The sequence below is a fragment of the Sus scrofa genome, chromosome 14 (assembly GCF_054392235.1).
Source record: "Sus scrofa isolate SSC_HxYL_T2T_F1_AM1 chromosome 14, Sscrofa_HxYL_maternal_Yorkshire_Landrace_v2.0, whole genome shotgun sequence".
NCBI classification, from domain to species: Eukaryota; Metazoa; Chordata; class Mammalia; order Artiodactyla; family Suidae; genus Sus; species Sus scrofa.
The window spans coordinates 112114428-112130090 of record NC_139396.1 but is presented as its reverse complement, the minus strand read 5'-3'; the positions used below and the strand labels follow the sequence as shown (position 1 = coordinate 112130090).

At 51.8% G+C, this 15663-nt stretch overlaps 1 protein-coding gene across 5 annotated transcripts in view; it reads right to left on the bottom strand.

Moving 5' to 3' along the window:
• Positions 1–916: 916 nt before the first annotated feature.
• C14H10orf71 (chromosome 14 C10orf71 homolog) overlaps positions 917–15663 on the bottom strand; it is a 28153-nt gene continuing 13406 nt past the window's right edge. For 3 of the 5 annotated variants that reach the window (XM_084996502.1, XM_084996499.1, XM_084996500.1), the window contains exons 2-3: positions 9401–9503; positions 917–6026 (exon numbers count right to left, since the gene is read on the bottom strand). In XM_084996502.1, coding sequence (XP_084852628.1) covers positions 1593–5879 — 4287 coding nt within the window. In that variant the 5' untranslated portion in view covers positions 5880–6026; positions 9401–9503 and the 3' untranslated portion in view covers positions 917–1592. Of the gene's footprint in view, positions 6027–9400; positions 9504–15392; positions 15486–15663 lie in introns of all 5 variants that reach the window. The other 2 variants (XM_013983450.3, XM_084996501.1) reach the window with 1 other exon arrangement.

Genomic DNA, 15663 nt, shown 5'->3' with positions numbered 1-15663 from the left:
TTCTCAGACAAGAGCCTGCCTGAGTTCCTGGTTACCCATCTAGTGGACTTAGCAGGTGTAGACAAATCTATGGGCATGGGGCTGGGGGACTTGTGTGCATTTTCACGATGAAATTAAAGGGCAGCTGCACATCTGGGGAAAACAAAGGAATATAAAATCTTGAATCCAAATCACGACCGAGTATGTTCAAAGGCTCCATATTTGTGTGAGTCTGGGCCTTGGTGAGCTGGGTGCCTCCCCATCTTCCCAGCCTGGAAACAGCATCTTTGTCAAAAGAACCAGGGCGGGGTGTTTTGGGTGGTCCCCAGGGCCCAGAGCAGGGCAGTCCTGACAGCTGCCTTGACAGCTGCCCTTTCTAAACAAGAAGGAGGCACTCTATGCCCCACTTTCCCACAGCCCAGGAATTAGGAATTCCGCTTCAGAGGAAGGAAGCCCCAGGTGGAGGCCTGTGTGGACCAGCCTGTTTCCTGCCTAGGATGTTGCCCCAGGGGGCACCTGCTCACAGATCTTCACTGCTCTCAGAGGTGTGGGGGTGTGGGGGTGGGGAGTGGGGGGGCTGGGGGGTGGTCGCTGAGCTGATTTAGATACTTCCCTGCAACTCCCCAAAGGGACTTGGGGGAAACACAGTTTTTCCCTCAGAGCCCAGGTGCCGGTCATTTAATGGGGAGCCTCAGAGCCTGACTCAGGCCCCAGGTCATCCTCGATGACTGGCATGGGTACCCGTCATCACTGCCTCCTCAGCGTAGGAGAGAGCCTGGCCTGAGAAGGCTTGAACAGTGGATGTCAAGGCTATTGTCCACTGTGCAGAGTGGAGATCCTGGGTGGCCACCCAGCCGTGATGGGAGACCTGGAGGCCGTGACCCTTTGCTCAACAGCCCACACCTGCCACTGCCCACAGAAGAAGGACAGAGTCCAGTGACAGAACCGCATCTGCAAACTTGTTTCCCTTTTTACAAGGTGATCAGAAAATAGCCTTTGGAGGAAAGTTTCCTCAGTAAAGAAAACCCATTCTATTCAAATAAACATTTCTGCAAGATTGCCTGGGGTCGGTCCTCAGCCATTTCCCCCTGAGATGAGCTGGAAAGGGCCGCTGTCTGGGGGAGGGTGGGGTGGCCACGGTGTGCCCCTCGCGACCTAGAAGGATGGTCTGCTTTCAGGGCGGGGCTCAGCAGGGCACAGCCTTTCTGGGGGCCTTGCGGTTTGCTCACTGTGCCAGCCGACCCTTGAGGAGTGGGTGGGATGCTGGGGGAGTAGCTTGTTAGGAATCAGGCTGGGCCCACCCTGGGAGAGGGCCTGGGGAGAAGGACAAAAAGGAAGGGAAGGGAGGAGAAAAGAAGTGGAGTGGATCTTGGGTCCAGGAAGGGGCTCAGAAGGGACCCGGTCATGTGAGCAGAGCAGTGCCCTCCCAGGGAAGGGAGCCCCAGAGTTTAGGGACCTCAAATGGCTGAGTGTAAGTTGAGGTGAGTGTGAGTGTGAGTGTGAGTGAGTGTGTGTGTGTGTGTGTGTGTGTGTGTGTGTGTGATTGTTCTAGGGGAGGGGATGTAAGCTTTTCTGAGTATATGGTGGGGGGGTTGTTTAGTCTGCTGTAATTCTCAAGAAATGCCTTCCATGGCAAAGTCCTCTAGGTCATTGGTGGAGATGATGCTCAGGCTTGGGGTATCTCCCGCTTCCTCCCCTGGGCTCTGGGGAAGCCCCAAGGGGCCCGGGCCTGCAGAGTGTGGGGTGAAGTCTTCGGGAGGCCCAGAGGCCAGCTGCAGGCCAGCATTGTGGATGCTGCGGGGCCTGGGGCCGGCGGCCTCTGCGGTGTGAGGGCACTGCCTTAGGAAGGTGGGGGCGGACAGCTGAGAGGAGCAGCGCAGGGGCATCAGGGCCGTCACGGGCAGGGGCTGGAAGCCGGGGTACAGCATGTAGGGGGCAGCAAGGGCGTCCGGCGGGGTTGGCTCAGGGGAACCCCCCTCAGAGGATGGGATGGAGACCTTGACATATTTGCCCGTCTCTGGGTCATAGAAGGTCTTGATCTTTACCTGGAGTGGCAGGTCGAAGACAAAGTACTCTCCAGACTGGGGGTCTTGGAGGACCTTCTGGGTGGCGGGGTAAGGGGGCAGGGGGGTCAGGGACTGGGACCCCCCGGGTCGTCTAGGGACGGGCTCTGAGAAGGCAGACACTGAGTGGCGGTGCACAGGATGGGGGAGGGACCGGACCGCAGGGAACCTGGGTCGGGGCCTCTCTCTGGGGGATGCTGGCCTATGCTCTGAGTCCTCGGGACACAGCTTTTCCTCCCGGCGTTCGCCGTGCTTTTCCTGCGGCTGGTCGGTCTTTCTCCTCCTGCTTGCCAGCTTCTTGGCCCGCCGCAGGGCCTTCTCTGTTTTGGGCGGGACTGCAGGTGGCTTGCCGGCCGCCCTCTCCAGCAGAGTGGGAGGCTCTGGCTTCTCCGGGAGGCCTGCTGAGCTGGTGGCCATGTCCAGCATTGAGCCTCTTGGAGAAAGCGTCCTGAGTTCTTCTGCTGACGGCTCCAGCTGGGGGTCGGAGCTGGGCTCCCATGTGAGGGCATGTGTCAAGTCCTCCCTCCGGGCCACCCGGCCAGGGCTGGGGCTGGCCCAAGGGCTGCCATGGGGAGGCTCCCCTGGCAGCAGGCCTGGCTCGCTGGGGGCCTGGGAAGCATCTTCCCAGAAGCTGCTGGCAGCCGGAGAGCATGCGCTGCCCTCTTCCAGGGAGTTGGCATTGGGAGAAGCTGCCAGCTCGCTGGGAACCAATCTTCTCCCCGGAGGAGACAAAAAGTGACTTTTGAAGCTTTGCGTCTGCTCTTCCCAACAGGTTCCAAGCTGCTGTGGGGGTGGTTCATCTTCTAGGTCACCTTCCGGCAAAGTGATCACGGGGATGCTCCTTGGAGCTTCCAGCTTCCCCTGGTCTGTGGAACCGCTCTTGCCATTGTTCATCACAAACTTATGTGTGGCCTCTGGGGGTGGCTTCAGCCTTTGGCCCTCTCCTGTGAGTGAGGGAGATGCGACATATCCCTTTGGGGCTGGCTGGGAAGTCTCCGACCTGGCTGTGCTAGGCCCCCGCCCACGGCTCTCCACACCCTCGCAGGCTGCACCCTTCAAGTGTGTGCCCCGCACGCTGGCAGGTGTTGGAGTGCTGGGTAGTTCCTGGCTTGTGGGGACGCCAAGACTAGCATCTCCACTGCAGCCTGGCCTTGGTAATTCCTCTTCTTTGTGGCCACTGCCCAGTGGGGACTCAGAGGACATGGACCTTAGAAGGGGCAGCATGATGGGTTTTATCACAGGTGTGGCCCTGAGGGTATTGTCTTTAATTGCAAACAGTATGTGCTTATTTGAAGTGGAAGATGGTGAAGGGGTTAGGTCTTTGGCAGGTGAAAGAGCCGGATCCTTACCTCCCTCGATCCAAGTGCCTCTGAAATTAGCTTCCTCCCTTGATGCCATCTTGGGGCTACCTCCCGGCAAACTTTCCTCTTCTCCTTGCAAGGATTCCTCCTTGCTGTGCTCCTCCATGCATGCATGCCCATTACTTAAGGCTCTGTACTGTAGCTCACTCTCCTCCATCACTTTCTCCTGCTCATCCTTCTGACTGTCACCTGCACTCACGTCATTCCTCTTGTCTTCCCTCTGGCTCTCAGTGAACCATGCCTTCTGCTGATCCTCAAACGAGGCAAAGGACTGATCTGAAGAGCTGGTGCTGAATTTGGCCTTACTTTTGAGGGGTGGCATAAAATCAGACTGGCTGTCACTATAAAACACATCTTCCTCCTCCGGAGAAAGGGGCCCTGGGGAGAATTTCTGATTAAAGTTTGGATTCTGAGGTCCTGCCTCTCTCTCAGGTTCTGTCTCTTGAGAGATGGATCTCAAGAACCCATTCTCCAGGCTGGGAGTCTTGAGGTTCTCTGAAGGCTCCCCCACCTCAGAGTTGCCACTGCAAAACTTCAAGGACAGGTGTCTCCTGGGACAGTGTTCCCTGGAGTCTGGACACCAGCCGGGCCTGGTGGCACCCATCTCCAATTCTCCATCAGCGTCATTCTTCTCATAGCTGATCTTGTCAGGAGCCTTGCCATTGACACAGAAGGGGGCTTTGGGGATGGTTGATGGCGACGCAAGATTTTGGTAGTTGTCAGCAGAGGCTGCACTGGGATCGGCTTTGGGGTCCTTCTGGGTACTGACGAGCGACACACAAGGGGTGTCAGCTGGTCTTTCCTTAGAAAGCTCTTCTGGAGGGTTATCCTCGAGCCCATTGGGAAGGAGGCTACCGTTGCTCAGGGATTCTTGCTTGCCTCTGGTTTTCTCATCAAAGCCTTTCAAGAGAGGCGAGGGACTGTACGTGCTCTTCACACGTTTGCGCACATCTTTGAGGTTGAAGAGCAGGCTGGGGGCTTTGGATTTGTAGCTGTCCCGGGACTGACATTCACTGGGCTCCTTCTCTTGGTACCCGTTTAACTGTCCTGGGGGCGATGGGGTTACCTCTGTCGGCTGGCTGTCGGATGACTCCAGGACATGCTTGGTGGGTATGACGGGGGTCAGAAGCTTACTGATGTTGAAAGGAGGGTCATAATGCTCATGGGGGTCCACAGGCAGATCGAGAGCATCATTTTCTGAAAACTGCCCCTGGGGATTGTGCTTCATATACAAGGAGGGGCCTCTCCGGTTACTCTGCTTCTTTTCTTCTGAAGCATCTTGGAGACTTTCTTTCCCACTTTTGGCAGCCTTTGGTTTCCTCCAGGGGACCTGAGCTGGCTTCATCTGCTGTTCAGGCTGTGAGCTGGGAGCTTTTCCCTCCATAGCAGAAACCTGGGCTCCCAGATCCCTAGATCCCCACGGTCCAGATGTGGACAGAGACCCTGCAGCCAGCCTGTTCTCTTCCTGACCGCAGCTGGCCCGGACGTGGCAGGGGGAGACTTTACGCTCAGGGGCCGGGGGTTCTCTTAACAAGGGTGGGTCCTCGTAATGCCTGGGGGCCTTGCTTTCTGGGACAGCATCAGCAGCATCCTTCCTCTCCGGCAGCCTGGGCTGGTGGGCGTTCCACGACTCGAAAGCACTATTTTCGCTGTGAAGAAAGGTCCCTTTTCGAGCCCACTCCTTGCTTCTTCCAGGCTCACCTGTGGCTGCCTTGTGGGCTGGAGATGGGAACTTTGGCTCCAAGGAGTTGGCCGAATTTTCGGGTGTTGGGAGGAAGCTGCCGGGGCCGGGACAGGACATTTCAGGATTCTTGGGGGACTCCTGCTCTCCGTGCTTCCTGCCAGGCTGGTGGCCAGTCTGATGGGCGCTGGAGACTTCAGCGGGCACCCTCCTGACGGTTAGAAAGGCAGAATCAAAGCAGAAGTTGACACCACTTTCCGGAAGAGGAGCAAATTTGGGGGGGTTTTTGAGAGCCGGAGGCTTGCTGGGAGGAGGCCTGCTGTCACAATGTTGGCTCTCAGTCCTGTCGAAGGATTTAATCAGTGATGACACTTTGGAAACGGGCTTGCTGCTGCTCCTCAGGCCAGAAACTGGCACTTCCAGTCTCCTCTGGGCTGGCGTCAGTGGGGGGCTGCTCTTGGGGTACTTCTCCTCCCCTTGAACGTACTTGGGGAGCTGTTGGAACGTGGCTGCCCAGCCGGCATGCTCAGTGCCTTGTGATGGTAACTGGCTCCAAAGGCCGCTTTTCCTGTGGGTGTGGCTCACCGTTCCTTGGTGGAAATTCCCGAACACTTGGCGGGTGACATCTGGGGACAGGGCCAGGTCGGAGTCATGGAAGGATGCGTCCTCTGAGATGCACAAGCTCCGGAACGCCCGGTCTGTGAGGCTGCTCACCTCCCTGTCTGCATCGTCCAGCACACTGCCGATACTCGAGGAGTCGCTGAAGCCGTCTGTGCCCTTCTTACTCCCCTGCATCGTCTGCCAGCCGGGAAGACGGACCCCGTCAGCCAGTGGGCGCTTCTGGGTGATGATTCCAGAAGGGTTCGTTCAGTACAGCCCTCTTCCCACAAAATAAGAGCTTCCTGGCAATCAGATGCAATGGCAAAGTGGGAGTTGTTTTCTCTGCAAAAGGAAGAAGTGCGGGGTGTGAATACAATATCCAATTTAGTGGCTCTGTAGAAGGACAGGCTGGTCTGGGTAGACAAGGGTGCCTGTGATGGTTGATTTTAGGTGTCAACCTGGCTGGGCAATGGTGCCCAGTTTTTGGTTAAATGCCAGTCTAGATGTTGCTGTGAAGGTACTTTTTTTTTAAATGGCCAAATCTGCGGCATATGGAAGTTCCCAGAGCAGGGATTGAATCTGAGCTACCGCTATGACCTAGGCCAAAGCTGTGACCTAGGCTGCAGCTGTGGCAATGCCGAATCCTTTAACCCACTGAGCCGGGCTGAGGATCAAACCCGTGCTTCTGCAGTGACCCGAGCTGCTGCTGTCAGACTCTTAACCTGTGGTGCCACAGTGGGAACTCCAAAGGTATTTTCCTTCCTTTAAAGATGTAATTACATTTAAACTAAAGACTTTGTGTAAACTGGATCACTCTCAACAAGGGGGTGAGCAAATGAATACATGAAAAGTTAGATAAAATAGCAAGTATAGACTCTAGAGTGGGCTCCAGTGGGGGGCATTTGGGACAGTGAACATTCTAGCAGGGTGCTGTGACAGATGAAACACTGTCACACAGTAGCCCCATTCACATCTGCGGCCGGAGCTGGCAAGGCTGCAGGCTCCCCTCCTTGCCTGACCAGCCTGAGAGCAACTGTGGGGGCCTGAGCAGGGTTGTAGGAATGGAAGATGAAGGTTCTACCAGGGTGGAGGGGTTGGAATCTCTGGAGTCCTAGACCCCACCCTGGCTCCATGTCCAGAAGGGCCCACCTGGTGTTCCACAGGGACTGACAGTGGGGCTGGCAGCACTGTGTTTGAGTCCTGGAGGCCAGCCTTCCTGGGGGGTTTTTTGGTTTCCTGTATCTCTCTTTCTTCTATTTTTTTATTTTTTATTTTGTTTTTAGGGTTGCACCCCTAGCATATAGAAGTTCCCAGGCTAGGGGCTGAATCAGAGCCACAGCTGCCGGCCTATACCACAGCCAGAGCAACTCGGGATCTGAGCCAGGTCTGTGACCTACACCACAGCTCAAAGAAATGCCGGATCTTTAACCCACTGATCGAGGCCAGGGATTGAACCTGCATCCTCATGGATACTAGTTGGGTTCATTAACCACTCCTGTTTCCTGTCTCTTGACCACAGTCCTTGGGTGAGTTTCTGATGCTGATTCATTAGCAGGCAGATTTGTTTTAAAGAAAGAACTGAGCTGGGGCTGCTGGAGAAAGCAAAGAACCCCCTTTTTTAGCAAACTGGATCAGCTGATGAGGAACGACTGACTGGCCCTAGGAAAGCCTGTATTTATGAGCTCCTCAGCTCTGCCTTGAAAATCAGGGCCACTTGCTCCCCAGAAAGCACAATAGGTACTTCTTAGAAGGCATTTGAAAGGGGTGAGCATCAGCCCCAGCCCCCAAACTGGCCAACCTCACTCCCGTCCCCACCCTGTTCTCCCCCTCCCACTTCCTCTCTAAAAGCTGTGGAGGCGAAAGTCACCTGGTCTCAGATGCCCATGCAGCAAGTTCTGGCCACAGAGGTGGGTGCATTTGGAAGCCTGGGAAAACTCTTGCCTTTTTTTTTTGGTCTTTTCTAGGGCCGCACCTGTGGCATATGGAGGTTCCCAGGCTAGGGGTCCAATCAGAGCTGTAGCCACCGGCCTACGCCAGAGCCACAGCACCACGGGATCTGAGCCACATCTGCAACCTACATCACAGCTCACGGCAATGCTGGATCCTTAACCCACTGAGCAAGGCCATGGATCAAACCCGCAACCTCATGGTTCCTAGTCAGTTTCGTTAACACTGAGCCAGGACAGGAACTCCATTGCCTTTCTGATCAAAGGAACCATCCTTGTCAACTCCACTGTGTTGGTGCCCTTTCTTCTGCTTTGATGCAGACAAGAAGCCTGAGATAGTCTGTATTTGTTTGCTAGGGCTGCTGAAAAAAAGTACCACAAACTACAGAAATTCTTTATCATCTCACAGTTCTGGGGGCGGGGGGTCCCAAATCAAGGTTGGGTAGGCTTGGATCTGTCCGAGACTGTGAAGGAAGGATCTGTTCTGGGCCTTATCGCTTGGCTTGCGGATGGCTACCCTCTTTTTGTGTCTCTTCCTGTTGCCTTTTCTTTGTGCGTAAGGATGCTAGTCCTGTTGGATTAGAACTCACCCTAATGATGTCATTTTAACTAACTACTTCTGTAATGACTCTGTTTCCAAATAAATCCCATTCTGAGGTCCTGGAGGGTTATGACTTGAACATATGAATTTGGGGGGCGGGATACAATTCAACTCAAAACACTGAGGGACAAGCAATGATAACTCAGGGCCAATTTGTTGAGGATGGCTGAGGGGATAGAAGAACATTTCTGGGTTCTCAATGGCCTGGCTGGACTGTGAGCCTGTGCCAGACCTACTTTCTCAGGAATCTGTGTTGTTGGGGTGAGTTGGGGGACCTCCATGGCTTTGGCCACTGTAAGTCAAGTTTTCTGTATCTTGAGGTCTTACTGATAAAGTCAGGGAATCTCCTGGTGTCTCGAATGCTGGAGTTTTAACCTCGGCAATGGCCAAACTCAATAATACTGGTGTTTCTCTACTTCCATATTAAGATGGAAACAGAATAGCTGGAGATCTAAATTAGAATCTCAGAGTTAAATAAACACTCCCCAGCCAATTAAATACCGCCTACTCTTAGCAGATGTTTATTTTGTAAACACTCAACTTCTATTCCCTCCTCTGAGTAAGAACACTTGATACCTTTTGGGAAATTTTCTCTCCCCTTGGTGCTCAGTCTTGGTGGGGTTGAAAGTCAAGGAGTCTGTGGATACTCTGGGGGCCAAGTGCAGACAGGAGACATGGGCCAGCCCATTGCACTGTTTTTCCTGGAGTTGATGCAAGGATGGAGCCTGCCTTCTAATGGCAGCGCCCTCTCTTTGTCCTTTCACAGCCTGGAATGTCAGTCTTCACCTTGAGTCTATAAGAGCTCCCATTTCTTCTCGATACTTACTCCTTTTTGCTATTTCTGTTGCACATGGCCAAAAAACTGAAATTGATCTTGGGTTTGCATTGTAATTCCAAACAGTAATGAGAGCTGGTCATTGATATTTATAGTATTCAGAAAATAACCACATTCCTTTTGCTTCAGGAAATAGAGAGCCCTCCCTCTTGTTAGTTTCATTCGGATGGTTTCCTCAATTCTGATTTGATTTATGGGGTTCAGATAGGACCATCATAAAGTTGACTTCACCCCCTCACTCCCACCCCAAACTCCCAATACCTAGCGGAACCTTCGGTAGAGTAGCTCAAACCGAAGGTGTTTCAAGGTGCCACCTCTTGAATTGGTTCCATACCTGTTACAGGAGTGGGGGCTGGGGGTGCCTGCCTTGCTGGGTCTTAGGAACTGTAGTTTTAAAACTTCTGCTCTTGCTTATGTTTGCTGTCATTGCTGCCCATCTAGAAAGAAGAAGAAAAATCATTTCATTGGAACCCACGGAACCAAAAAGTCAAGCCCATGTTCTGTGAAAAAGATACCTTTAAATGTCAGTAATACAATTGTCTTCCAGTTTTTTTTGTTTGTTTGGTTGTTTTTTGTTTTTGTTTTTGTTTTGGCTTTCACTTTGAACTCAACAAAATTCGAAATGCAGGCAATTTTTGGGGGAAAACCGAGATAGGTTTACATCCCTTCAAAGATTCATTAATTTGTTGCTGGTCCAAGAAATCTTTAGGAACCTGTTTCTTTTTCTTTTTCTTTTTTTTGGCCACCCTGTGACATATTGAGTTTCCAGGCCAGGGATCAGATCTGAGCGTGGTTGCTACCTATACAGAGATGCTGCTGGTCCCGATGCACCACAGCAAGATCTCTAGGAACCTGTTTTAAGCCTTTGGGATTTCTAATATGACTGGCCCAGTTGTGAATCATTTTTTTTGCTAACCACATCTGACCAAAGGCCCTTTTCCCACGTGAATTCATAACAGGTTTGCAGTAAAGAGAAGTAGAGTGACTGAACTTGAATCCACTCGGCAGGCAGTAGAGTTCGATTTACTGTTGGCAGGAGGTGTGTATCTATTTTGACAGCTAAAAGAACCAAAAAGCTGCCCAGGAGAATTTTAAGAGTGCTCGGAGTGAAGTGCGAACTAATTAAAATAAATCCACTATGCAAATTGTAAATGCAGACCACTGGGGCTTCCAGAAGCCTGTCCTCATCTTGCAGCTCTTGGATATTAATCTAGTCCAGGGTAGTTTATTAATGATATTAATAGTCATAATAATAATAATAACAACAAACTTGTGGAGTACATTTCTTTGAAAATGCACAGAGGCAGTTTGTGGCACCCACTATCTGGTTGGCTCTGTCCCTGATCCCCCATGCTGACTTTTGTGTCCCCATAGCATGCTGGCTTCACATTTTCCATAACTCATGCTGTACTGTTGCACATTTTGTATCATAACCCATACGTCTTAGGAATGGATGATTGCTCCACTCTCTCTGCAACTAGAAAGAAAATTCCTGGAATCCAGGCACAGAGTCCTCTTTGCCTTTATGTGCTGAACAAAGAAGCTGAATAAATGTTGGTGGCAATGCTCTGCATTGGGTATCTTCACCCCGAATTTTACCAGAGGGCAACAGAGGCACAGAAAGAAAGACTCAGAAAGCTGGAGAAGACTTATTGAGAAAGAGCCCTGGCTTGCTGGGGCTTAAAGTCATCTGGAAAATTCCTATTCGTGTCACTAAGAGTCTACTCCACCATCTGTAGCTCCTCCGAGGTACAACTTAAAGATGAGGATGAAATCAGTCCATGTTGCACATGGACGAGACAGAGGTGCAGAAGGAGAGGGTGTCACTTATTTTGCCAACGTTTAGGGAAGCCATCCCTCTGGGCTGGGGTTCAAGGGCTCACTAGCGTTGCTGCTGGAATGCATTTTCCAGAGGCCAGTGCAAAACTGTCCACTCACTGCTTTGGGTAATTTGAAAGGAAGCCAACCTGAATTGCTGTAAAGTCTGGCTCATAGAGCACTTTGCATGGGAGAGGGTGCACGTCCCCCCAGGTACCGTGAAGGAGGGAAAGCTACATCTTGTCAAATTGTACTATCCGCAAGGCCTGGGAATCGGCTCCAATGACTACATGGAAATAATGAATATTTCCTCATGGCAGGGTGAAGTTCCTATGTATGCTTATGGCCTTCCAAAACAGTCTGTTCTCTTAAATTCTCTCTGGCTCCTCACTCCCCCATGATTTCCTGAACTCATTTACTCTGCCCTGAGTCTCCCCTCCCTGGGTGGATCATCTAACGGGGAACTTTGCTCCTTGTCTGACTTAACTTCTAGGTTGCAGTCAGGACCACTGGCCACTGTCTTCCTGGGAAGCCCTCCCACTTCCATGTGCGGAATGCACACAGCTTCCTCCTCCCTGCCCTGCCTACTGGTACCTGTCTTGTCTCCAGGATGGTGAGACTTCCTCTGGGTCCAGCCCTGGGGCCCCTCCTCCTCCCTTGCTGGCTCATTGGGTAATTTTACCCACAGCCGTGTTCGCCATGAGCAGCCACCCACTGACAGCATGTCCGGCCCAGGCCACTTGTCTGGGCTCCAGCCTCTGTCTCCATCTGCCCCCTGCAGGGCTCCCCAAACTCACACATTTAAGACAGAACCCATGACCTTTCCACAAGCCAGGCATTCCTCTGAGGATCCCAGAAATCTGAGTCACTGTGACTGCTCCCTCTTCCTCCTCCATCCCATCCATTTCCAGGTCCCACGAGTCTCCTCTCTGAAAGGTCTCTTGCCGCCCGCACACTGGTCTCCATCTCCACTGTCACTGTGTGGCCCCAGCTGCTGGCCCGGCTCTCCTGGGCTACTGTAGGAGCCCATAGTCATTCTCTGCCCTGCACCCAGAAGCAGCTTTTAAAAACTGAATCTGTTCATGTCAACCTCCTGTTTAGAATCCCTCAATGGCTTCCCAGGTTTTGTTTTTTGTTTTTGTCTTTAGAGGGCTGCACCCGCGGCATATGGAGGTTTCCAGGCTACGGGTCTAATCTGAGCTGCAGCCACCAGTCTATGCCAGAGTCACAGGAACACCAGGTCTGAGCCGTGTCTGCGACCCATACCACAGCTCACGGCAACTGAGCGAAGCCAGGGATCAAACCCGCAACCTCATGGTTCCTAGTGGGATTCATTTCCACTGTACCACAACAGGAACTCTGGCTTCCTAGTTTTAAAGAATGAAAACCAAGCTCCTTAACAAAGGTTCCCATTCCATGCCCATCTGGACTATTTTCCCCCTCATGCTTGGCTTTCCCACCACCCTGGATTTTTACCAGCTTCTTCAATATGCCATGCTGAATCTCCTGCCTCAGAGCCTTTACTACACATGCTGTTCCTACTGCCTGGAGTTCTCTACCTATACCTTTCTCCTGTTACCTGCTTAACTCCTATGTATACTTCAGAACCCAGTTCACAGGTCCCCTCAATAAGGCAGCTTCCCCAGGCCATTCTCTCTCTGCTCTCTGCTTTTCCAGCAGGCTATACTCCACTCCTTTGAAGTACTTTTTATAATTGTAATTAAGAATTTAACTGGGTGATAATTGGCCAATGTTGGTCTCTCCTGCTAGCCTGGACACTTTACTGTGGCAGGATCCCAATCCCTGCACCCCCGCATCAGTGGCTCTCCAGGCTATCTCCTCTTGTAGCTTAATGTGCAGCATAAGACATATCTTTTCAGCACATGAGCAGATCGCTTCACCTCTGTCATATGATTCATACTGTTGACTGACTTAGCGGGACTTATTTTTTTGAAAGTCAGTTGTAATCCAGTAGTTTCCAGAATTATCGCAAATTTTAAATTAGTCCATTTGAATCCAAGCGGATTTAATTTCTTTTTTTGATTCCAGGCCCTAATCTGTCTGTGGTGGGAGGTGGAAACAGGTGGAGCAGATTGTCATGGGCTGGCTGGCGGGAGGTGCTCGCTTGCACCACGTTGTGTGCCTCCCATTTAAGTAGAGATGAGTTTCAAGGTGAATATGGGCCAGCATTTACATCAGGGAGAAATATGCGACTTCACGACTTTGCCATTTTCCTGTTTGTCTCTCTAATGGCACTTATTGCTCCAAACTGGGGGATGGTTTTGAATCCCTTAGAAGGGCCAGTGTCCAGCAAACATTTTGTTGCAAACACTAACTGGAGTGTTGATTACAGCCACATTGCAAATGGTCATTAACTGCCATGACACCTAAGTTATGGGTGTCAGCAGGTGAAATACTGGCATCTGCCCTGAGTTGTAGAGGAAACCCTGGAGACTTGACAGCACCCTGGGAACTGGTCTTCCAACACTCCATCCACAGATGCTGAATGCTGAGCCAGCAGATCTTGCAAAGCATCAGAGAGTGCAAGAGGAAGCAGGGTTCCCAGAAGGAATGAATGGATAGGGCTTTCTGGTTCAGCCGCTAGGGAGGGGCAAAGGTGTTGGCGACACACCCATCATGAAGACATGCTTGGGGCAAACTGAGGCCATGCAGGCGCCCCTGTAGCTGTGCTGGGAGAATTATGCTTGAGAATGTGTTCTGTCTTCTCTTCATTGCCAGGATCATCTATTTGAATCAGAAAATGTCCAACAAACCAAATCTGAGTGAGCCTCCCCATGAATCAGCTTCTTCTCGCCAGGAGCAATGAAATATCTTTTGCACGGTCATCAGTAAATTCTGACTCTTCCAAAATATGTTCTCACATGATCCTTTTTTTCCATCATGCATGAGACTGGTGAACTATCATGGACCAGAATAGGCTGTCTTGTGCTGATGCAATTTTTTCTCTCTTTGGATCCACGGCGAACGTCTCTGCATGACACTAAGGCTCTCTTGGTGGGGGACTTGGAGCTCCCCTGCATGCTGTCTTCCGCCAGGCCTGTGGTGCCCTGGACAAGGGAGCTGCAGGCCCAGGTGGGTCCTGGCTTGCCCCTTTGGAGTGGCAGGCTCTCTCCCCGGAATGTCTCTTTCTGTTCCCCGGTCACCAACTGATGACCATTTTCTCTTCTGTTGTCTTATTCCTTACAGAATTCCAAAAAAATCACTCTCACTGCATCACTCCACTTTATCTGCTGTGACCCCAGCTTTCTAACAAGGCTTTGAGCTCCTTGGGAGTGAGGACTGCAGCCTGGGATCCTCTTTGACTGACAAGCGGCTTGGGGCACGGTGGCCACTCGTCAGCTGCCATTGCTGAGTATGCTTCTTGGGCCACAAGGATGTGATGACAGAGGTTTGCTGCGAGTGTGCGGTGTGGAAACGGAGGTCGAAAGCTCTGCTGCCTCATGTTCTCCTTGTCTCCCGTGGGACCCCTTGCCAGCAGCCAGCTCGGGGCCTGAGTGGTCACGCAGCCCATCCTCTGCTGGCCTGCCCCAGCCTGTGAGGACAGGAAGTGGCCAGGGGAAGGGACTCCTACTGGCACTCCCTACAGACCCTGATCCGGATCGCCACACACAGCTGAGGAAGTGTGGTGGGCCCACAGCACAGGGGCCCTGGCCGGTGCCCCTGGGAGGCCCCAGCTCCAGCACCGTACTCCTCCGTGTAGCTGCGCACCATCAGCTTCCTTTCTGAGATGAGATAACAGAGCCTCAGAATATCCATGTCACACAGCTGCTGAGTGACAGAGCCGGGCTTGGGACCCCAGCCTGGGTGGTCCTGGTGTCAGGACACAGCCAGAGAGGCAGCAGTTGGAGATCTGGCATGACTAGGTTGCCAGACTGAACAAATTAAAAATATGGGACACCTGGGGACATCCCAATTTCAGGTAAACAAGGAACATTTTTTAGTATAAGTATGTCCCCTGCAATATTTGGGATATATTTTGTATTAGTCAAATTTCTCCGTAAAATTAATCATCCTCTACTTATACTAAAACAAAATATGACTATTTAAAAATAAGTAGCCATTGTTTATCTGAAATTCAAATTGCACAGGACTTCTTGTTTTATTTTATTTTTATTTATTTTATTTATTTTTGTCTTTTTAGGGCCTCACCCGAGGCATATGGAAGTTCCCAGGCTAGGGGTCAAATCGGAGCTGTAGCTGCAGGCCTACACCACAGCCATAGCAGCTTGGGGTCTAAGCCGAGCCTGAGACCTACACCACAGCTCATGGCAACACTGGATCCTTAACCCACAGAGTGGCGTTGGGGATTGAACCTGCATCCTCATGGATACCAGTCAGGTTTGTTACTGCTGAGGCACGATGGGAACTCCAAGGACATCCTGTTTTTTTATCTGGCAACCTGAGGTCCTTGGGACGCAGCATGGATCACAGGCAGAGGAGGCCAATCCAGCGAGTCAGTACTGGGATGACTCAGATTTTCACGTTACCCTGAAGTTGGGGACACACTCTGGGCTCCATTATCTTGTTTGATTCTCATGACTCCTCTGGGTGGGTTCCACAGGTCTTATGATTGCCATTTTCTAGGTGGAGGGGAAAAAAAGGCACAGAGAGGTGCAGAGTATTGCTCAGTGTCACATAGCATGTAAAGGAGAGACCTGGAGCTGGGATTCAGTTCGGGTTCACCACTTGACCACCCCACACTTTGGGATGAAACCCTGACCCCTCTGGTCCTTGAGCTTAGGCACAGAGGGTGTGTCC